At 39.9% G+C, this 22,838-nt stretch overlaps 1 protein-coding gene across 2 annotated transcripts in view; it reads left to right on the plus strand.

The window, feature by feature from the left end:
* CACUL1 (CDK2 associated cullin domain 1) overlaps positions 1 to 22,838 on the plus strand; it is a 75,248-nt gene that overhangs the window by 36,296 nt on the left and 16,114 nt on the right. For both annotated transcript variants that reach the window (XM_055247626.2, XM_055247616.2), the window contains exons 4-5: positions 11,032 to 11,127; positions 17,569 to 17,671. In XM_055247626.2, coding sequence (XP_055103601.1) covers positions 11,032 to 11,127; positions 17,569 to 17,671 — 199 coding nt within the window. The remainder of the gene's footprint in view (positions 1 to 11,031; positions 11,128 to 17,568; positions 17,672 to 22,838) is intronic.

Here is a 22,838-nt window from a genome sequence, read left to right on the forward strand (position 1 = left end):
CTGTCTTCCAATGGTAGACAGTTTTCGCCTAAGGTCAAAGAAGGGTCACCAGGGTGCAGAGTTTCTTACCCCTTCCCTTCAGCAAATGACTTTTGCTTTGAATCTGGGTAGGTTCTAGGGCACAGGCAGTTTTTGTTCATGTCTTTCATTGGCAGTTAATCACCACCTTTTTTGTCATGGAGGACCCCATGATGTGTTCATCTGCTTCTTCAGGTATTCCTGCTTCATCCTCAGGTCTTACTAAGCCCGGCACATCTCGCTATGGAGGATGGCCTCTCAGATTTCTTTCACTGCCCCCAGTCCTTCTCTTGATGACCCAGTGGAAACCCATGGAAAAGAGTTGGAGAGGAGGCGCTGGCGCTGACTGCCCTTGTGTTGAAGCTCCCAGCGATTCTACACTGTTAATTCACACTTGGCCTTTAATGATTCATTACAGTTTCTGTTGTTTGCTTACCTGCTTTTATGACTACCATCACCAACAGAGAAATAGTTCATGTGTCCTTTATTTTCTTTAGAGTAGCTTATCACTCTGAAATTCTTCTCACCTAGTTGGACATTGCAAATGTAAGTTAAAGAAACCTGAGGTGTCTGATGAGCTAAAAAAATTATGATATTTTGGTTAACCAGCTTTTTCTTACCATAAGAGTGGGAGTGATGTTCTTTCACAGCTTTCTGCATTCTAAGCTGAGGTGGAACTTGAGTTATAGTTTAATAACTTTATACTCCCTGAATTTGATACTAGTCAAGAAGCCATTAACTTTTAAGAGAAAAATTCACCTGTAGTCTAACCGTAATGTTAAAATGTTAGTGTATCATATTTTTACTGATTTCAGTGCAGTTTGCAGCTAAATTGTCCTGCAGTAAATGCCTGTGTTACGTGGGTGATTAGTACTGTTTTCTCTTGAATCCTGCAGACTTCCTTCCTGTAGAGCTCTTCTCATTTCTTGGAAGAGGCTTAAGGTGTAGAGGTTCCTAAATGCTTAACAGGTGGGCCAGCTATTTACAGACTTCCTGAAGTTCTCACTAAAAATACACACCTCTGGAAAGTTTCTGAATCAAGACTTTGGAGTGTGGCAAAGGAATCTGCATCATTACCAGTCCCTTCAGGTGATTTGGAGAGAAGCATTCTTTGAGGTCCATTGGTCTATGGAAATGTACCATTGTTCCTGAACCTAGTCTCTCTCTTAAGCAGGGAGTGCAGTGTATCTTATGTTTAAGAATAAGACTGTGGGCTGGGCGCGGTGGCTCACGCCTGTAATCCCAGCACTTTGGGAGGCCGAGGCAGGTGGATCACGAAATCAGGAGATCGAGACCATCCTGGCTAACACGATGAAACCCTGTCTCTACTAAAAATACAAAAAATTAGCCAGGTGTGATGGTGGGCGCCTGTAGCCCCAGGTACTCAGGAGGCTGAGGCAGGAGAATGGCGTCAACCCGGGAGGCGGAGCTTGCAGTGAGCCGAGATGGCGCCACTGCACTCCAGCCTGGGCGACAGAGTGAGACTCTGTTTCAAAAAAGAATAAGTTTGTGTTGTTGCTGATGCCACTCAACATATTTGCACAGCTAGAGTGCTAGTCTGAATTAGAAGTATCCATGCGGACCTGGATAACATAAACAGCAAAGCATAGCCTAAGTATCCAGTGACAAGGGACTGATGAAATAGACAATGATGTGTCCAAACAGTTGTTAAAATTAGGTTATAGGAAGAAATTTGACCAGGGAGAGATGGTGATGATCTGTAGCTGGGTGATAAAATCAGGTTACAAAATAAGCCATATTTGTTTAGAAACAGACACATGCACACAGGAAAAAAAAAAAAAAGAACAAAGATACCAAAATGGTAACAATTTTCTACCATTGTTGGTAGTGGTTGTTTTTCTTTTTTTTTAGAGACAGAGTCTTGCTCTGTTGCCCAAGCTGGAGTGCAGTGGCGCGATCTTGGCTCACTGCAAGCTCCGCCTCCCAGGTTCATGCCATTCTCCTGCCTCAGCCTCCCGAGTAGCTGGGACTACAGGTACCCTCCTCCACTCCTGGCTAATTTTTTGTATTTTTAGTAGAGACGGGGTTTCACCATGTTAGCTAGGATGGTCTCGACCTCCTGACCTTGTGATCTGCCTGCCTCGGCCTCCCAAAGTGCTGGGATTACAGGTGTGAGCCACCGCGCCCGGCCGGTAGTAGTTATTTTTCTATAGTTGCATTTTAAATTTTTAAAAATTTCAATGAACATCTATTACTTCTACAAAGATACATGTTTTGTCATGTTTATTAGGTCCTTCTCTTCCATCCCTTCTTCCTGTCTACTTCATTCTAGCATGCAAAAGTCACTTACTTACTTGAAGACAACCAGAATGCTTTTGTGAAGATAAAAGCACATATTCTTAATTTTTTTCATGTTTCATTTTGGTTGGATGGGGACGAGGATGGGGGTAGGTAGAGGAGGAGGGATATAAATATGAAATTGTAGAACTCATTTGTATTTTACATCTGCATTGTCCAGTTAGTCATGTGTAACTATTACAATTAAAATGAAGTAAATATTTGGTTCCTTAGTTTAATTAATCACATTCCAAGGCTCAATAGCCACACGTGGCCAGTGGTTACCATACTGGACAGTGCAGATATAGAACATTCCCATCATCACAGAAAGTTCCTTCGGGCAGTACCGACCCACATGATAATATATTTAAGTCTGTTGACTAGTAAAATTATTTAAACAAATAATCCTCTTCTAAAATTATTAATATACATCAAATTAGAGTGACTGACCAACAAGCCTTCCTTGTTTAGCTTTGAAAATTAAAGATGACAAGCTTTCTTTCCCCTTCCCTTCTGTGAAGGTGTGGTATGTATATCAAATGTGTCTTTTCCTTTCTTGCTGTAAGGCATTTCTCACACTAGGACCATGTATGTATATGTATATATTTTTAGTGGTATTTCGCAGATTTGACTATTTAAACTGGACACTGAAATTATTTTTTATATAATTATGCATAAGACTATTATCTAGTTCTACCTTTTTAATTTAAAAGTTGTTTTGAAATTATTGTCTATAGCATCTATATGAAGTTACTCAGTGCAACAATCTGGTAACAAAGGATTAGCACCAAGCTATCAATATGACATCTGATTAAATAAATAGTACATTCAAGTGTCTTACAGAAATAGATATTCTTAAAGTGTGTGTGTTTAAGGAGGGTCCCCGAAAGCCTTTCAGAGGGGTCTATAAATAATGATGGATAGATGCTGGTGCCTTAGCATGAATCTTCATTTCCACATGCTTGTGGGGTGAGGAAGCCGTTTTCATTGAGAATGTCCTAGATGAAACAGAGGAAACTATTAATTTTATTAAATTGTGACTTTATACTTTAAAAAATATTTTATGTAAAGAAATGGGACACTGCATACCAGAGTACAATGGCGGTTTTGAGAAAAGGTGCTTATGTTATTGTATGAATTTTGAACTAACCCTGCTTTTCCGCATAGAACACTATTTTCACTTGAAAAAATGACTGACAAACTATGGTTAGACTTTGGTATTTGACAGACATTTTCTCAGAAATTAGTGAACTAAGATTGTCACTTCAAGGAAAATGACTGACAGTATCTGTTGCCAATAATGAAATTTGAGCTTTGAAGTGAAAATTAAAATTTTGGAAAATTTGTATCTACCACTATGACCTTGATAGCTTCCCAATACTTAAAAAGATTTCTGATGAGATAGGTGTTGATACTGTCTCATCAGAGATGTATTTTTTTTATATTGTCTAATGAAATCAACATTGGGAAGATCTGCATAACTCAGAGAATCAGTATTTTCCAAATGACCAGTGTGTGATGTAATAAAATGTATATGGAAAAGATCCATTCAAAGTAGAAGATAGACCAGTGGTTTTTAATGGAATAGAGTACAGAAAATTCATTGATCGCTTCAGAAAATTACACTTCACAACTGATTTCATTGCAGAAGCAGATACGAGAATCCAGCTGTCTTCTATTAAGCTAGGCTCTAAAGAGACTTGCAAAAATGTAAAAACAGTGACACTCCTCTTACTAAATTTTGTTTTGGTAAATAGTTATTTTTCATAAAAATAAGATGGTGATGAGTTTGTTATTGTCATTTTAGAATGAATTAATATGTATTTTTAGAACCTAGTTTTAATTTTTATTATGGTAAATACTCATAGATACAACCTGAATATAAACAAAAAGCTTTTTGGAATCTTGAGTTGTTTTTAGGAATGTAAAGGTTTCCAGAGACCAAAATGTTAGCGAGAACCACTGGAATAAAACTGACTACAAGATACGTTGTTAGGGAAAGTGCAGATGTGTGTGATTATACCTTAGCATTTGTGTATAAAGAGCTATATATATATATATATATATATATATATATAAATGGGACATTTATTTTCTAGTACAGACATGAAGTTCTTCTGGAAGGATATAAAGTATTAGTTGGTTCAGGGAGGAAGGAATGAAAGGAAAACTTACTCTAAACCCATTTGAACTCATTTGAATTTTAAACCAGATGAATGCATTACTCATTATTTAAAAAATATTCTCACACAGCTATATTACAAAACTCAGGGAATCTAGATCTGTTAAGAAAAATTGGAGCAAGTTTGGAGTAATGGTGATGGCAGTGGCGGCCCATCTGGAGTGACTACTGCCATCATGCCGCTGTAGCAGGGAGGCGTCGTGGGTGGGGCTGCATGCTCCATGGAGCCAGCAGGAGCCTCTTCTGAGTTGGGATGGGAGCACACTGGGTGCTGCTGCAGCCACCCAATCCACAGCTGTGGACTCAGGCATTCCTGCATTCTTAGGGGCACAGGAAGGACCCCCTGCCCTCGAAGGCTCAGAAGTGTCTGCTCCTACTGCCTGGCTTCTCCAGGCTATCGGCACCCACTCTGATCTTGGAGCAAAACTGGGGGTGAGCCCAGGTGCTGTCGCAGCCTAGCCAGCTGTGCACACTCTCAGGGCAGTGCTAACACACCAGCCCCCTGCTGCCTCGGCCCCCTCTGGACTTTGGGCACCGACAAGCACAGAAAGGAAGCCGAGGGCTGCTGAGGGCAGCTTGGCGCTGGCCTGCAGGCACCCCTTGGCACCTACAGCCTGGGTGCCATGAATGGCAGCAGGAGGCAGACAGGTTCCTGGGTGGAAGAGGGCGGGTCCCCAGTGAGGCCCCCAACTTCAAGCTAAGGAGGGCCTGAAGGCTGGGGGCCAGGCTGCCAGTCCTACAGACTGGAGTGATAACTTGTGCCTTTTCCAGGCTTGCCTGTGGCTGGCCATGGACCAATGGGCATGTACTTCCTCTCCTCTGGGCCCATAAAAGCCCTGGGCTTACCCAGAGCTGAACAGTTGTTGAGATGACCAGCTGCAGAGAGGAGCCACTCACTTTAGGGCCAGTTTTCTGCTGAGAGCTCTGCAAACAGTGGGACGACCAGCTGCAGAGAGGAGCTACCCTTTCTGCTAGGAGCTGAACACTCGTCCGGACACCCTAGCTGTGGAAAGGAGCTGCTCTTTTCAGGTTTCCTCTGAGCTGTTCTGTTGCTCAGTGAAGCTCCTCTTCGTCTTGCTCCTCCACTTTTCTGCGTACCTTTTCTTCTGGTCGCAGGACAAGAACTCAGGACCCACTGAATGGCGAGGCTAAAAGAGTTGTAACACAAACAGGGCTGAGACATGCCACTTGCTCGCCACATTGCGGGCAAAGAGGAGGAAAGAAGAGCTGTGGCCCTTCAGGAAGGCCCGACCTGGGAGCTCCCTGAGCCAGGGCTGTGACTCCCTCTTTGGGGCCCTTTGGTTCTTGGAGTTTCAAGCTTCCAGGCACCACCATAATTGCCAGTGCCATCTGTGGAAGCTGCTTGTGGTGTGCCTGGTCCAATCAGAGCCTCTCAGAGAGCTGGCACCTGTGCCAGCACCTGGAGCTGCCTGCCCTGCAGCAACAGCCATCATGTCTGACTGTGCGCAGTGGCAGGACCACATGCTCGCTCACACACCCCTTGCCATTCCACACCTGACTTGCCCTTGGCAGGTGTGGGACCCAGGCCAGTAGCGTGAGCCGAGCGCAGCCTGCCAGGTCGAGTGGGCAAAATGAGCCCAGGGGGCCTGAGCAAACCTCAGGTAAAGGCGCCACCGGCCACGGGGGTTTCTGGCCAGAAAAACAACACCCCAAAGATCCTGTAACAATGGTTATTATTTTTCTGGCAGTTTTTTTCTTGTTTTCTTTGGGGAAAAAGCAAAGCTTGCTTGTTTAGGGGTAAAAACTTGAATGTCCAAGCCAAATACTGTCATGTTGAAATAAGGTAAATCAAATAGGTAACAGTTTCCCCAATGGGGCCTAGAGTGTATTGAACTTAAATTTTAAGGAGAAACAATTTGATTAGGTTTTTTTTAAAATGACATTTATTTCTAGGTTCTTTGGAAGGAGATTAGGTTTATTTTAGAAGACTGTTAAAATTTATAGTCCTGTCATTTAAAAGGTTTTGAATAAGGGCTACATGAAATGTACTTTTTTACTCTGTAGAAAAAGCTGTGTGCTGACATTTGATTCAGTACAGAAAGTACTTTTTAATACTCATAGTCTTTTGAGACTGGGGGTTCTTGAACAAGGAATTCAATTTTATTTATTCTGCCTGCTGTAAATGTACTTTTTGATCAATGTTTATACTTTTAACTTTTGGATAAAGTGATCTTTTGTAAAAAGAGAACATTATTTTAATGCAACAGCTTTTAAGATTTTTTTTCACATAATACTTCTAAAATTTATTTCTTTGAATGCCGAAATAACATTTTTAGAGTTCTTCAAAGCAGTTTAGAGGAAGATGTTACATATGATTCTGTTCATTAGTTATAGGTAAAAGTTTGCGGCCGGGCGCAGTGGCTCACGCTTGTAATCCCAGCACTTTGGGAGGCCGAGGCGGGCGGATCATGAGGTCAGGAGATCGAGACCACAGTGAAACCCCGTCTCTACTAAAAAAATACAAAAGAATTAGCTGGGCGTAGTGGCTGGTGCCTGTAGTCCCAGCTACTCGGAGAGGCTGAGGCAGGAGAATGGCGTGAACCCGGGAGGCAGAGCTTGCAGTGAGCCGAGATTGCGCCACTGCACTCCAGCCTGGGTGACACAGCGAGACTCCATCTCAAAAAAAAAAAAAAAAGTTTGCTTATAACATGGAACCATTTTCCTCAAATTCTTTAGTTAACAAAGAATGCTTTTAAAAATGTTATCAGGTCAGATGTGGTGGCTCATGGCTGTAATCCCAGCACTTCGGGATGCCGAAGTGGGTGGATCACTTGAGGTCAGGAGTTCGAGTCCAGCCTGGCCAACATGGTGAAACCCTGTCTCTCCTACAAATACAAAAATTAGCTGGGTGTGGTTGCCCACACCTGTGATCCCAGCTACTCAGCAGGCTGAGACAGAGCAATCCCTTGAACCTGGGATACGGAGGTTGCAGTGAGCCAAGATGACGCCATTGCACTCCAGCCTGGGTGACAGAGCAAGACTCCATCTCAAAAACAAAAATGTTGTTGGATTGTTTTTGAAGCATTAGACCAATGGATAGTTAATTCGGAAAGGAGTTTACTTACTAGTTGCATATACATGTGTAATACTTGACATTTTCAAAATGCAATTTTCTTTGATTTCCTTCATATCTTAGAAGTACCACAGCTAGTATTTTTCCTATTTTGGATATATGGAAATTGAAATTTAGAGGGCAAAATGAATTTCTTAATGTCATACAGCCTTGTTAAGTAGGAATTTAGATTTAAATAATGCTAAATTAGATTTAGAGTCAAAGTTTAGATTTAAACAAGACCCTTTCCTTGCAAAACAATGCATTCTTTATCTACTATGTTCCAGGCACTGTGGTCAGCACCGGAGATACACAGATAAGACACAAATATTGCCCTCCAGGGGCTTGAAGTTAGTGGCAGAGACTACCCAGTGAGGGAAGTGAGTGCAGTGGCCCCACTCAAGGGCCATGTAGTTCAGATATTTTTGAAGGAATGACTAGAAGTTAGCCAGCTTAGTGGGTGCAGAGAGAGATGGTCAGGTAGAAAGAACAGTCAGGGAGGCCTTATGTCTTTTGGGGAGTGCTAGTATTCCCATTGTCAGTCCTGTTCTTTGCTGTGCAACCAGAGGTAGACAGTTGTGCCCTACATTGAGAAGTTTGTAAAAAGGTTTCAGAGTGCCAAAAGAGAATTTAAGTAGATGTAGAAGGCCTTGGATTGATCATGGTTTGAGTTGTAGGTCTTGGGTTTATTCACTGTGGAATTGTAGACAGGTGACTATTTCTGAGCCCAAATCACCTCATCTGTAAAATGGAAATAACATTCAATTTATAGGCAGTTAGAAGGACTAAGAAAAAGAAATGGGCTGGGTGTGGTGGCTCACACCTGTAATCCCAGCCCTTTGGGAGGCTGAGGCAGGAGGGTCACTCGAGCCCAGGAATTTAAGACCAGTCTGGGCAATATAGCAAGACCCCATCTCTACCAAAAAAAAAATCAAACCCCAAACAAATTAGGCAGGCCTAGTGCTGCATACCTGTAGTCCCAGCTAGTTGGGAGGTGGCTGAGTTGGGAGGATTGATCAATTGAGCCTGGGAGGTGGAGGCCGCAGTGAGCTGTAATCATGGTACTGCACTCCAGCCTGGAAGACAGAGCAAGACCTGTCTCAAAATGTACAAAAAATAATAATAATTAAAAAAAAAAGAAATGTGAATAAAAGCACCTAGCGTTCACCAAACCTGTAAGTACTCAGTAATGGAAGATGAATTAGAAGAAGTAAAGACAATTCTTTACACATATATAAGCTTCTAAGTAGAACTCAAATATGAGATGAATCTTATTTGAAAATAGTATCAAAATATTTGGACATTTCTGAAACAGCTTAGCTGAAGTGGTCTTATAATTTCATGTTTAAAAATTTAATATTTAGGAATCCTTCCATGTGCATTTCTTAATATCCTTATTTGAAAGCAAGACTTTATGTGTAAGATGTGTTTGATAAGATGTGTTTGATAAGCTGTGGGGCTGCCACAAGTTAGTTCTTATATAGAATCAGTTTTGTTTGCATTGTGTTTTGTAGCATGCTCATCCCCCAACACTCTGACCCAGAAATGAATTCTTAGTTGGAAGACCTGGATCTATCATTTGGCTAACGGTCTAATCTTAGACAAATTACTGGCCATTTAGGTGTTTCTTTAGTGTTAAAATGGGACCTAATTAATTTAGCTTTAGAGAATAGAATGAAATCATGCATGGATGCACTTCTGTAAACACAGTGTCTTCGACTGGGCTGCCACAACAAAATACAGTTGACTCTTGAACAACACGGGTTTGACCTGCATAGGTCCACTTACCCACGGATTTTCTCCTACCCCTGACACAGCCAGGCCAACCCTTTTCCCACTGTTGGAGATAAGGGTGAAAATCTTTATGATAGTATACTTCCACTTAATGAATAGATATATTTTTTCTTCTTGATGATTTTGTTAATATTTATTCTCCAGCTTACTTTATTGTAAGAATACAGTATAAATGATACATATAATATACAAAATATGTCTTAATTGATGGTTTATGTTATCAGTGAGACTTCTGGTCAACAGGAGGCAATATTGGTAGTTAAATTTGGGGGGACATGAAAAGTTATACACAGATTTTTTTACTGTGTTTTGGGTGTTGGCTCCCCTAACTCTCCGGTTTTTCAAGGGTCAACTGTACTATAGACTGGGTGGCTTAAACAAAGAAATTTGTTTCTCATGGTTCCGGAGGCTAGGAAGTCCAAGACAAAGGTGCTTCCTGTTCGGTTCCGGGTGAGGGCCCTCTTCCTGGCTTGTAAATGGCTGCCTTCTCACTGCAGTCCTCACATGGCCTTTTTTCTGAGCCCTGTGGGAGGAGCGAGAACCTGAGCGTTCTGGTGTTTCTTCATCTAGGGACACTAATCCTATAGGATCAGGGCTCTACCATCGTGACTTCATGTAGCCTTAATTACTTCCTTATTCCTAGTATGGCAGTACTAGGGGTTTAGGGCTTCAGCGTAGGAATTTTCGAGGAACACAGTCTATATTCTATTCGGTCTATATAAAAAAGTTGGAAGTGTTCTCTTTTGATGGTTTTATGATTTGGTATTTTGTAAAAGTGAGTTAATAGAGGAATGTATTGTATTTTACTACTCTACAGAGCTGAAGGTGTGTATGAGTATTTGTGTCCATGCTTTCTAACTAATATTTATAATTAGCTACAGAAGTGGTTTACAACCAAGTTAGCATAGAAATCAGAATATTTCTGTGCTTTAGGTAATTATAAATTTCATTAGCCATTCTAATAGTACATTAAGCCTGTACCACTTAGTTGAATATCCTCCCAACTCATTCCAGGTTCAAATATAGTTTGGTTCTATATAGAATATCCATGTAATTCAATAATAGTTTTTAAAAATCATTTATCGTTGAGTGTATCTTTTTTTTTTTTTTTTTTTGAGACAAAGTTTCACTCTATCACCCAGGCTGGAGTGCAGTGGTATGATCTCGGCTCACTGCAACCTCTGCCTCCAGGTTCAAGTGATTCTCCTGCCTGAGCCTCCCAAGTGGCTAGGATTACAGGCACCTGCCACCCCTACCTGGCTAATTTTTGTATTTTTAGTAGAGATGGGGTTTTACCATGTTGACCAGGCTGGTCTTGAACTCCTGACCTCAAGTGATCCACACACCTTGGCCTCCCAAAATGCTGGGATTACAGGTATGAGCTACCACGCCCAGCCTGAGTGCACCTTTTTATGCAGTAAAAGAAGAAGCCTTTTAATTAATGTGTTGAGGTTACATAGCTTTTAAAGATGGCTAAAGCTCAGTTTTACATGGTAGATTTTGGAACAAAGGTAGAAGTCTTACCTTCGGAGTGTACATGTCTTTTTTTTTTTTTTATTGTGAATCTCAGTATGAATTTTGAATTCCTTCTATTTGTGTTTCAAATTGTGGTGGAAGGTCTTTCCCTGGTTTCCCAGATTGATCACACTTCTGTTCTTTCTCACAGGCCAGCCCTCCAGATCTCTATATTGAAAGATTTAATATAGCTCTTGGACAATATATGGGAGCATTGCAGAGCATTGTGCCTCTTTTCATATATATGGTAAGTTAGAGCTCCTTCCTCCTTCCCAAATACCTAGGTGTATTGTTCAGAGCACAAATAGATGCAGAGAGTTAAGCATGTTCTGTTTTTCTTTTACTACATTTGTGTTAGAAATGGAAATTAAGTTATTTCAGTGATGTGTGATAATTGTTGACATAGAAGAACTTTAATTATTTCCCCTTTTTCTGCTTTGAAATTCCGTAAGTAACAATTGCTGAATAGACAAGTAGGCATTAAGATTAGCAATCACCCACATGAGTACTTATTTTATTTCTGCTATGTGGAAGGCACTGTGTTTGGTTCTAGAAATATAAAGATATATAAGATTTCTTGTCCTCAGAAAGTAAAATGCCAAGTAAATCATTCCATAAAAAATAGAACAGTAAAACATTGCTGCCATTCTGATGATCTGTTTTATTTGGAGAGTTATGCTATGAGTATAATCTGTAGACTGTGACTTTGTTGATCAGCTTCCTCCCTGTTTTAAATATCGAGAGTCATAGAATCTTAATGTTAGTGCTCCTGTTGAATGGAGGAGCCCTTAGAAACCATGATCCCTGTTCTTCTTTATTAGCCTAGTGAATGAGATGTTCAGGTTGATCCTACCTTTTGTAGCATGTAGGTTGCTGTATGTGAATAGCAATCTTAAGAATGTTACTTATTCTCCATAAAATGCACTTAACAAAAACAAAACTACCCCTATTTCTAATTTAGAAGGCACTTTCCAAAGGACCATGTAGTACTTCATGGTTTTCATTTACACTTATTTATTGGTTACTGACAATTTTAATAGTATGAGTTTTCTAGTCAACGTAATGCCAGAGAAACTGGTTTTTGCCTTTTACCAAGAAAGAAATGTATAAAAAGCCTTTTCTTTTGGTTTAAGTGCCAAAACTCCTTTATGAATCATGAAACTAAGGAAAAATATTGTTGATGACATTAGGAATAAGTGCATCTAGGATAGTAGAATTAACTTATTGGGAAGAGTGTAAGCCTGGGAGGTAGCTACATTGTATCATTTTGGTGAAATCCTATCATGGGCTATTGATCAGGAGTGTGTGTTAACTAAATGTCCTGTACTGATAGAGCAAACATTTTATTTCCGTGCGAGCAGACTCCTTATTCTTGCTGTTTTAAAGTTTTCAGCAGAGACCAGGTATGGAAGCAGAGCTGAAAGACAGGGCCTATATGTGGATAAAGGAGTTAAGGGTGGGTGAATAGGTTTCTTGACTTGCATGTCTGCCATTTTAATGGCATTTACCAGTTAAGCATGTTGGCTAGGTGCATTAGTAATAAAAACAAAAGTCTAATTTATCATAATTTTGAATCAAAAGGTAAATAGCTAGTTTATTAAAACAAAAATAGATAAGACAGAAAGGTGATTCACGCTTTTCTGTATTGCCATTGTTGCTTTCTTAAACTTTATGGTAGGATCCTGGGGTTTAAGAGGTCTGTGCCAATTAAGAATAAATGAACTTCAGACTTACTCTTTCATCTAGCAGAATTCAAATAAGGGATCTTAGATTGTAAAGCTTAACTACAGCTTTTCTTATACATTAAGAGCTTGAATTTGCTTTGTAGTTACTTTTGAGAATTTGTTATGTAAATTGTTTTTATTGTCCAGAAGATAGAAATTCTTTGAACTTTGGTACTGCTTTGTTGGAAAAGTATATTAAAGAAAATAGTTTGAAATGTTAACCTACTAGTGCCATAATAAGCAAAGTTTCTTTCGCTATCACAGAAACAAATTTTTAAAAACATTTGTCAAAATTAGTGTCTTTGTTAGAAGTCTGTCTATATGAATATCAAGAAATTGTCATTAAACTAGAAAATAAATTGTAACTACGGTCTTGTTGAAAGTTACAGAGGTCAAATAAATACATTTATTTTTGCTTACAATTTTGGAATTTAACATTACTGTACCTGAGACAAAGTTGAAAAGAGGTGGACTAACTTGAGTTTCTAAGTACTTCTGAAGTTTTCATACTATTTCTTTTTAATGGTTTCTAGTTACTTACAAAGAGTAGAAAGGGTACATTAAAATGCTGTGCATTCAGGTCTTAAATGTCAATAGGACAATATACTAGGAGAGAAAAGCACTATAAATGCAGAAAAATTTATTTTGGGAGTTAAACAGTTATATTATTTTTTATTCTTGAATATAAACTAGAGTCTCAAAGAGATGGCTAATTTATTTCAAAGACTTTAAGGTATACTGCCAAATCAACTTTTGCTCTAAATTTTGATTTAAAAATTTCAGTTGTGAAAATAGCTTGAAATTTTTATTAATTTAAAATGGGGAAAATACTTAGAAATGAAATGTGGAAGACAGCTAACTTAATCTCTTCTGATAAAATTTATGTAGAAAAAAATAACCAGTAAAACTTATAAAAGATAAATAAGAATGAACTTCAGACCTACTCTGAATTTCAACTATCAGAATTCACGTATGAGGCCCTACTGATGTAGGATTTTTTATTTTTGGTCACTTTGCAAGCTGGGGACCCCTGGCTGGCAATGCCCCACCCGGGCCTTGCTCGGCCACGCTTATGTGCCCCAGCTCGCCTGTGTTACAGTTTGTACCCGCATTTGGCGGTTCCCAAGCTCTTGTACTGCACCCAAGAAGAATGAGGATGTGCTGAACATTGGAGGGTGAGGAGGGTGGAGAAGAATTTTATTGAGCAATGAAACAGCTTTCAGCGGAGAGGGGTTGTGGGGGTGGTCTCCCCACCTCCACCTTGTGGCTGGGTCTGAGGCCTTTTATGGACTCAGAATGGGGAGTGCATGCTGATTGGTTTGTGAATATGCAAAAAAGGTTAAAGCAAGGACACCACTCCAAGGTGGGCACAACAGTGTAGGAAACCAATTAGGAAAGGGTAGATATATGTAAAATAGGTGAAGGGTGGGGGTCAATCAGAGGGAAGTATGCCAAACAGGAAGACAAGTTCTCAGTCCCGCTTTCAGGCTTTAAACTGTCTTGGGCCTGGAGGTGGGCTTTCACCGGAGAACCACCCCTGTCTGCCTAGGCATTTGACTGCCTCCTGTCTCTATCACTACCTGATACTAAAATGAATGAGAAGGCTATGGTAATTAATATTGATTGTCATTGGTGGCAGGGATAGACAGATCAAGGGAACAGAGCCCAGAAATAAGCTGAAGTAAATGTAGAAGTTTAGTAGAAAGGTGACATTTCAGATCAGTAAGGAAGGAGTAGATTTTTCCATACCTAATGTTAGGAATTTTTTTTTTTTTTTTCTGTAGAGGTGGGATCTTGGTATGTTATCCAGGCTGGTCTCTAACATCCATCCACCTTGGCCTCCCAAAGTGCTGGAATTACAGGCATGAACCTAAATAGGCATGACCACCTAGCCACTACCTTATTTTTTTATTTTTTATTTTTTTGAGATGGAGTCTTGCTCTGCTGCCCAGGCTGGAATGCAGTGGCCCAATCTCGGCTCACTGCGAGCCCCGCCTCCCAGGTTCACGCCATTCTCCTGTCTCAGCCTCCCAAGTAGCTGGGACTACAGGCACCCGCCACCACACCCAGCTAATTTTTTGTATTTTTAGTAGAGACAGGGTTTTGCCGTGTTAGCCAGGATGATCTCGATCTCCTGACCTTGTGATTCGCCTGCTTCGGCCTCCCAAAGTGCTGGGATTACAGGCGTGAGCCACTGCGCTCGGCCTACCTTATTCTTTATAAAAAATTCTAAATGGAATAAACTTTTAAAAATGAAATGTTAGAGAACTATTATCGAAGAAATCATGCATAGTGTTAGAATGAAAAAAGGACCCAAATCTAGAAGTCATGAAAGAAAATATTAGACTATGACAATACAAAATTTGGAAACCTTTGTATAGTAAAATATTGTAAGCCAAAAGTAAGTGGGAAAAAATGCAAAATTGGAAAAATATAAGACAAAAATTTGCTTTCCGTGATAATCAGCTTTCATGAATTGGAAAAAGATAACCCTAAATTTCTGTTGAAAAATGGACAAAGCATATGAACAGACAGTTCATAGAAAAAAAGATTATAAACATGAAAATATACCCAATATCACAATTTAAGAAATAAAATAACTTTTTTTTCGCTAACTTAGTGAAATTGGAAAGGTTTGATCAATATTCAGTTCTGGTGAATCTATAAAGAAACAAGCTCCTCACACTTTTGGTGGAAATGTAAATTGGTAAAGCCTTTTTGGAAGACTATTTAGCATTATTGTTAGGAGTTTACTATGCAAAAATCTGACTCAAGAATTGTACCTCTAGGAATTTATTATACAAATAAATACATACAAATATATATAAGAATTATGCAGGTTTTAAAAATAGAACATTGAGGAACATTCATATTATCAGTAGGGACTATTATTTAAATAATTTATGGAAGACACAGAAAAATATGCAATTAAAAGTAACACAACTCTGTTTTTTTAGAGAAAAATCTTCAAGATGCAACATTAAATGAAAAAGCAAGGTACAATGCTGTGTTTAATATTTTCACACTAGTATTTTTTTTTTTTTTAGGGGCAAAAAAGCATATCCATGTATACGCAAGGAACGTCCTAGAAAGAATATACAGAAGTTTTCCCAGTGTAGAATGGGACCTTTTGGGAGTGGGTCAGAAGGTCTGCATTGAGAGACTTCTTTCTGTTGCATACTCTTTTGCATGCTTTCTATTTTTTAACCATGTGCATCTTATTTTTATATATTTTTTAAAGAGAGAAAAAAAAAGTGTGTTAAGAATTCAGTGGCTGGGCATAGTGGCTCACATCTGTGATCCCAGCTACTCAGGTGGCTGAAGTGGGAGGCCAGGTGTTTGAGACCAGCCTGGGCAATTGAGTGAAACCCTATCTCCAAAAAAAATTTTTTAAATTAAATTAAGAGAGAATCAGTGAGCAACTTAACATTCCTCTATGTGTTTTCTACTCTTCTGCATTAACGCTTAAATACGAAAAACTTTTTTTGCCGGGCGTGGTGGCTCACACCTGTAATCCCAGCACTTTGGGAGGCAGAGGCTGGTGGATCACCTGAGGTCAGGAGTTTGAGACCAGCCTGACCAATATGATGAAACCCCATCTCTACTAAAAATACAAAAATTAGCTGGGTGTGGTGGCATACGCCTATAATCCAAGCTACTCGGGAGGCTGAAACAGGAGAATCACTTGAACCCGGGAAGCAGAGGTTGCAGTGAGCGGAGATCGCACCATTGCACTCCAGCCTGGGCAACAAGAACAAAACTCTGTCTCAAAAAACAAAACAAAAAAAACCTTTTTTTGACTTGCCAGTAATTCTAGTCAGGATTTCAGCTGCAAGAAACAGAAAACATGATTCAAAGTGATTTAAGTAAATAATGAAGAGTATTATCTCTTATAATAAAACTCCAGAAATAAGGCTCTGTCCAGGGTTGGTTGAATCCGTGGTTCAATAGTATTACTAAGGACTTGATTTTTGGTCTCTCTGCTGTCCGTAACATCTGTTTTATCCTGTTCCCTGTCGCGGGCGTCTTTGTGAAGAGACCACCAACAGGCTTTTGTGTGAGCAATAAAGCTTTTTAATCACCTGGGTGCAGGTGGGCTGAGTCCGAAAAGAGCCAGCGAAGGGAATTGAGGTGGGGCAGTTTTATAGCATTTGCGTAGGTAGTGAAAAATTACAGTCAAAGGGGTTGTTCTGTGGCGGGCAGGGGCAGGGGTCACAAGGTGCTCGGACCAGGAGCTCCGCAGGGAGCTTCTGAGACTCATTGTCCGGGAGAAGGAATTTCACAAGATAATGTCCTCAGTTAAGGCAGAAACTGGCCATTTTCACTTCTTTTGTGATTCTTCAGTTGCTCAGGCCATCTGGATGTATACTTGCAGGCTTGGGCTCAGAGGCTTGACATTCCCCTCATGGTTATAAGATGACTGCAAGAGATTTTTCCCTCACGTCACAATTTCTCTAAGTCTGCTTGGGCTGCCTTGAGTGTCTACCTCTGAACCAAAGGTGGTCCCCAGGGAATGCCAGAAGCTGAATGACTTAATCAGTGAAATTGAGTGTGTGCTGGGGAGTCAACCAGTGCATGTTCACAGCCTGTTTTCAACCCAGATCATTGACAAATGGGGTACTTTTCTTTAGTGTTTCTCCATGTTGTCTTTTGGTGATATATTTTTAAAGGGTGTTCCACACAGTGTGGTTCTACAATGTTTATACATCCCTGTCGTAGTTAATGTTGGATATCTCCCAGTGTTCTTTTGGAGATGTATGGTTCAAAACATTTTTTTATGCTTTCAATTCTGTACCAGAAAGACAAGTAACTAATAGTTGCATGGCTTTTGTTGTTGGATGTTGAGTTTTTCTGTTTTAATTGATGCCTTTATGCATTGTTTTCTAAAACATTTAGTGTTCCAGTTCATTAGACTAATCATTTCCCCAATTAATACACAAAAAAGATTTTATTTTATTTTTCAGAATAAGTTTTACATCGAAACCAAGCTTAACAGAGACTTAAAAGATGACCTTATAAAGCTGTTTACGGAACATGTTGCAGAAAAGCACATTTACAGCCTAATGCGTAAGTAATTCAGCTTATAGGGGTGAGATAACACTAGCAATGATCTTTCCTTTTTTTTTTTTTTTTTTTTGGTCTGAGAGCATTGTCATGTAAATCCCAATGTTAGCATCTTCTGAACCAGGTAGCAGGAAGTGTTGAAGCCCACCTGAGACACTGCGGAATTAAAAATGGGACTTGAAGGTCACCCGGTGAGCTGTGAGCACCTTGACCAGGTCATTGGACAGGGCCCTTGTGTCTGCCCTGAGAACTTGTTGCCCCCCCGCCCCTTTTTCCTGACAGTAGGGAAAGTATTGTTAGGAAGTTCACTTCTAACTTTACTACCAGTAACTCTAGAAGGAATACAGTGTTATTTCTTTGAAATGGTAGTACAGAATCCTCTGATTTTTACTCTAGTGCAGAAACTCTTCTCTAGTCTGGTTCTGTCATTTATTCTCTATTTTAGGCAAACTTCTTTGCCTCTTGTGGCCCTGAGTTTTCTGTCCTGTGAAGTAGGATTTGTAAAATATTTCATGTGCCTGTGTAGATTATTAAGAACATTAAGCTCAGTTCATTTCCCCTCTTCCCATTCTTTTTTTTTTTTTTTTGAGATGGAGTCTTGCTCTGTCACCCAGACTGGAGTGCAGTGGTGCGATCTCGGCTCACTGCAAGCTCTGCCTCCCGGGTTCACGCCATTCTCCTGCCTCAGTCTCCCGAGTAGCTGGGACTACAGGCGCCCACCACCATGCCCGGTTAATTTTTTGTATTTTTAGTAGAGATGGGGTTTCACCATGTTGGCCAGGATGGTCTCGATCTTTTGACCTTGTGATCCACCCGCCTCGGCCTCCCAAAGTGCTGGGATTACAGGCGTGAGCCACTGCGACTGGCCTCTCCTCTTCCCATTCTTGAGTCCTCTTCCCCCTCGCAGTAGGTAGCATCTCATCCTACCTTTCCTGAAAGAATATACTTCTCCAGATGGAGTTAGGAAGTCCCTGTAACCTAATGTCTCAGCATCCTTTTAAAGCTCATATCTTACGTGACACATCAAGTCATTTTTTCGAATGTGGCACATATTTCGGTTGGCAGTATGTATTTTTGCTTTCCTTTGAGCCATAATTAGTGTCCACCACAATGAACTTTTACCAGAATTTACAAAAGAATTGTTCTAAGCTTGACCATAAACTTTTTTTTCATTTTTGATGTTAAATTAAGTGAAGGAATTATCAATCATGGGGCTAGTTTAGAAAGGCAGGGTTTTTTTTTCAAAGAATAGTGTAGTTGAAAATAATATACATTTCATTATTATGTTCCCATTTTTTTTTTTGTAAGCCTGGGAGATGTTTATAAACATCTTTAAACATTGTCTTGGCTGGGTGCAGTGGCTCACGCCTGTAATCCCAGCACTTTGGGAGGCTGAGGCCGGAGGATCACGAGGTCAGGAGATCAAGACCATCCTGGCTAACACGGTGAAACCCCGTCTCTACTGAAAATACAAAAAAAAAAAAAATTAGCCAGGCGTGGTGGCGGGCACCTGTAGTCCCAGCTACTTGGGAGGCTGAGGCAGGAGAATGGCGTGAACCTGGGATGCGGAGCTTGCAGTGAGCCGAGATTGCATCACTGCACTCCAGCCTGGGTGACAGAGCAAGACTCCGTCTCAAAAAAAAAAAAAAAAAAAAAAAAAATTGTCTCATGAGGTATTCCAGGTATTATAACCACTTAAGTATTTCCTGATACTGACATTGTCTTTTTGCTTTCATGACAAGATAGAGCATTTTGAAATCTTGTTAAAATTCTGTAGAGAAATGCTACCATTTGGTAGAAAAAGCCTGTCTAGTTTGTAAACATATTTTTATATTTGCCAGTAATTTGGAAGCTAGTTTTACTGGACGTATGCAAAGAGAATATTCAAGAGAGAATATAGTAGTCCAGATATGGTGAGAGAAAACATAATCATAATCATATTGTCTGGTTTTCAATAAAAATTAAACTTAAAGGTGGATATACCTTTTTATTTCCAAGTAAACAGAAAAGGTCCTTAAGCTTTGGTAAATTGGAAAAAACTGAGTTTATTGGATACTTATTGAGCAGTTGTTAGGCATTGTACTTAGAGAAGTGATGACTGGCCTCATCGGTTTGAGCTTCAGAACAAGGGACAATGTTTAACTGTATTATGTGGGTGATCATCAGAAGGTTTTTAAACACACACGCACTGCTTGTATATTTTACAAATATTTAATTCTCCTAACCCAATAAGATAGGTATAGTCATTACCTCCATTTTATAGATGGAGAAACGGAGACAAAGAGAGGTTAAAGTTTAAACCAGAATAGCACAGCTATTAGTGTTGTTTCTACTTACACATTTTTATATTACCCCTTTACAGCAGCAAAACAAGTAACTACATTCAATTTCTATAACTTTCTACAATCTGATCAGTAATTTCCTTCCCGTGGCTTCAGATAGATCTGGAAAGCTAGTGTTCCATTTATTATTGGTGTATAACAAATCATCAAAAAATACAGTGGCTTAAAACAACAGTCTTTTATTTTGCTCTGCAGTTTGGGAGGGCTTGGGGTGGGGTAGTTATCTCTGCTCTCCTCAGCTGGGGGCTGGGGCTTTCAGTGTGACTCATTCACATGGCTGGTAAGTTGGTGCTAGCTTTTGGTTCCTATGTGTTTCCTTCATGAGTGAGTATCTCAAGATACAGGAAATGGAAACTGCTGGTATCTTAGGTCCTTGACTCAGAAACTGGCACAGTGCCACTTTTGCTGTATTCTGCTGGGCGAACGGTCACAGAGCCAAAATTCCAGGAGAGAGGAATGTATCCCACCTCTTGATAAAAGGCATGTCGGCTGGGCGCGGTGGCTCACACCTGTATTCCCAGCACTTTGGGAGGCTGAGGCAGGCGGATCACTTGAGGTCAGGAGATCGAGACCAGCCTGGTCAACATGGTGAAACCCTGTCTCTACTAAAAATACAAAAATTAGCCAGGTGTGGTGGCACGTGCCTGTAATCCTAGCTACTTGGGAGGCTGAGGCAGGAGAATCGCTTGAATCCAGGAGTCAGAGGTTGCAGTGAGCCAAGATTGCCACTGTGCTCCAGCGTGGCAACAGAGTGAGACTCCGTCTCAAAAAAGAAAAAAAAAGAAAGGCTTGTCAGAAGAATTTGGGAGCCATGTCTTAAAACAACACAAAAATGTAAAATGAACATTGTTAATAAAGAATCAGTTCTTGATTGCCCCATATTATTCATTATTAGTATGTTTCATGAATGAAGACAATGACTTCTTACTGGGAATAAAACTAGTTTTCTATCGGCTCCATGGTATAATCATTTTTATACATATTTGCTTATAAAATAAAGTGGCTTCTATTTTTGGCTGAAAGAAAACTACTAGGATCTATTGTTAATCAAGGTATTTACGTTGTATGTTGGTGATTCTGAGCAAATGTAACAATAAATGTGTAGCATGGGGTTAATTAATGGTAGAAAATTTCCTGGGAAAATATAGTATGTTGACTTTTGCAGCAGCAGATTTATAGTTCAGTTTGCACAGTGTTCTAAATAGTTACGTTTTAATTTTCTTAGGCAGTTCTGCCTTTTAGTTGAAACCATTGTAGTTTGAAATTTTTTGAAGCCAAGAGTATTTTCAGTTTTACGAATTGCTTTTCAAATTAATAAAGGAGAGAGTCTCCTGAACAAACGTGTAGCACTGAGAAATACTTGAAAGAGCAGAGGAGCTTGGTTCTGGTCCCAATTCAGGTATCAAAAGGTGTGTGACTTTCAGCAAGACACTTAACTTCTAATCCTAAAGTCTAGACAGGTTATCTAGTGTTTAAACTATATGGCTTATTGATATCTGTGGGATGATTGTTGTGTATAAGCAAGCATTTCGGTGTTGGTATGGTGGAGTACAGAATTTAGAGTGAAACACAAGTTCTCGAACTTCTTCCGCCTCTAGCTAGCTCTGTGACTTCAGATGAATTATTCAGTGATGGGTTTTTATTTTGGCCTCAGTTTCCTTACTTGTTAAAAATAAAAAGGTAGATGATAAAGCTTGTGAGAATTAAATATATGTAAAGTACCTAGCACTTGCTAAATGCTCAGTACTCTTTCCTCTAAGTTACCACCCCCAAACTCCCATTTCTTTTTCGTTAAAAAGGGGAGATTAACTAGAAAATCTTTTAAGTTTTAAACACTGTCTTCCTAAAATCATTTTATAATTCATGTACATTTTATGTATATATCTTTGTATTTATCATTTCTTTATAGCTGTCAAATTTGACATAGGTGATTTCAGTTACGGTAGGAGTTGTTTGCAAATTTATATACTTGACCACATAATGAATATGTGGTTGAATATGAAGAGTTAGTGGGAGCAAGGCTAATTGGAGGCCAAAATGGTGAAAAGGTTAGGAAGATAGATTAATAAAGAGAGAGAGAACTTTGAAAACCTAACACTTAGAATTTAAATTTTTAAACACTGCATTTTAAAGCAACATGATTTTCTGAAATGCTTAGCATTTGTCTATGCCAAGCTTGTCCAACCCATGGCCTGTGGGCCACACGCGGCCCAGTATGGCTTTGAATGCTGCCCAACACAAATTCGTGAACTTTTTTATTTTTTTAGACGGTGTCTTGCTGTGTTACCCAGGCTGGAGTGCGGTAGCGGGATCTTGGCTCGCTGCAGCCTCCGCATCCCCAGTTCAAGCAATTCTCTGCCTCAGCCTCCTGAGTAGCTGGGATTACAGGCGCCTGCCGCCACGCCCAGCCAATCTTTTTGTATTTTTAGTAGAGACGGGGGTTTCACCAAGTTGGCCAGGCTGGTCTTGAACTCCTGACCTTGTGTTCCACTTGCCTCAGCCTCCCAAAGTGTTGGGATTACAGGCGTGAGCCACCGTGCCCAGCCTGTAAATTTTCGTAAAACGAGTTTTTTTGCAATTTTTTTTTAAGCTCATCAGCTGTCGTTAGTGTATTTTATGTGTGGCCCAAGACAGTTCTTCTTCTAGTGTGGGCCAGGGGAGCCAAAAGATAGGACACCTCTGGTGGTCTATGCCATTCAAAATTGTAACTATCTACTGATGATAAAATTGGAATGATAGACTTGAACAGTGCATCTCTGATGGCCATCATATATATTCAAACATAACTCAAATTGTACGTTTGATACTATAAAATCCTTATTGGCCTA

This window comes from Symphalangus syndactylus, chromosome 2 (genome assembly GCF_028878055.3).
Source record: "Symphalangus syndactylus isolate Jambi chromosome 2, NHGRI_mSymSyn1-v2.1_pri, whole genome shotgun sequence".
Classification (NCBI taxonomy): Eukaryota; Metazoa; Chordata; class Mammalia; order Primates; family Hylobatidae; genus Symphalangus; species Symphalangus syndactylus.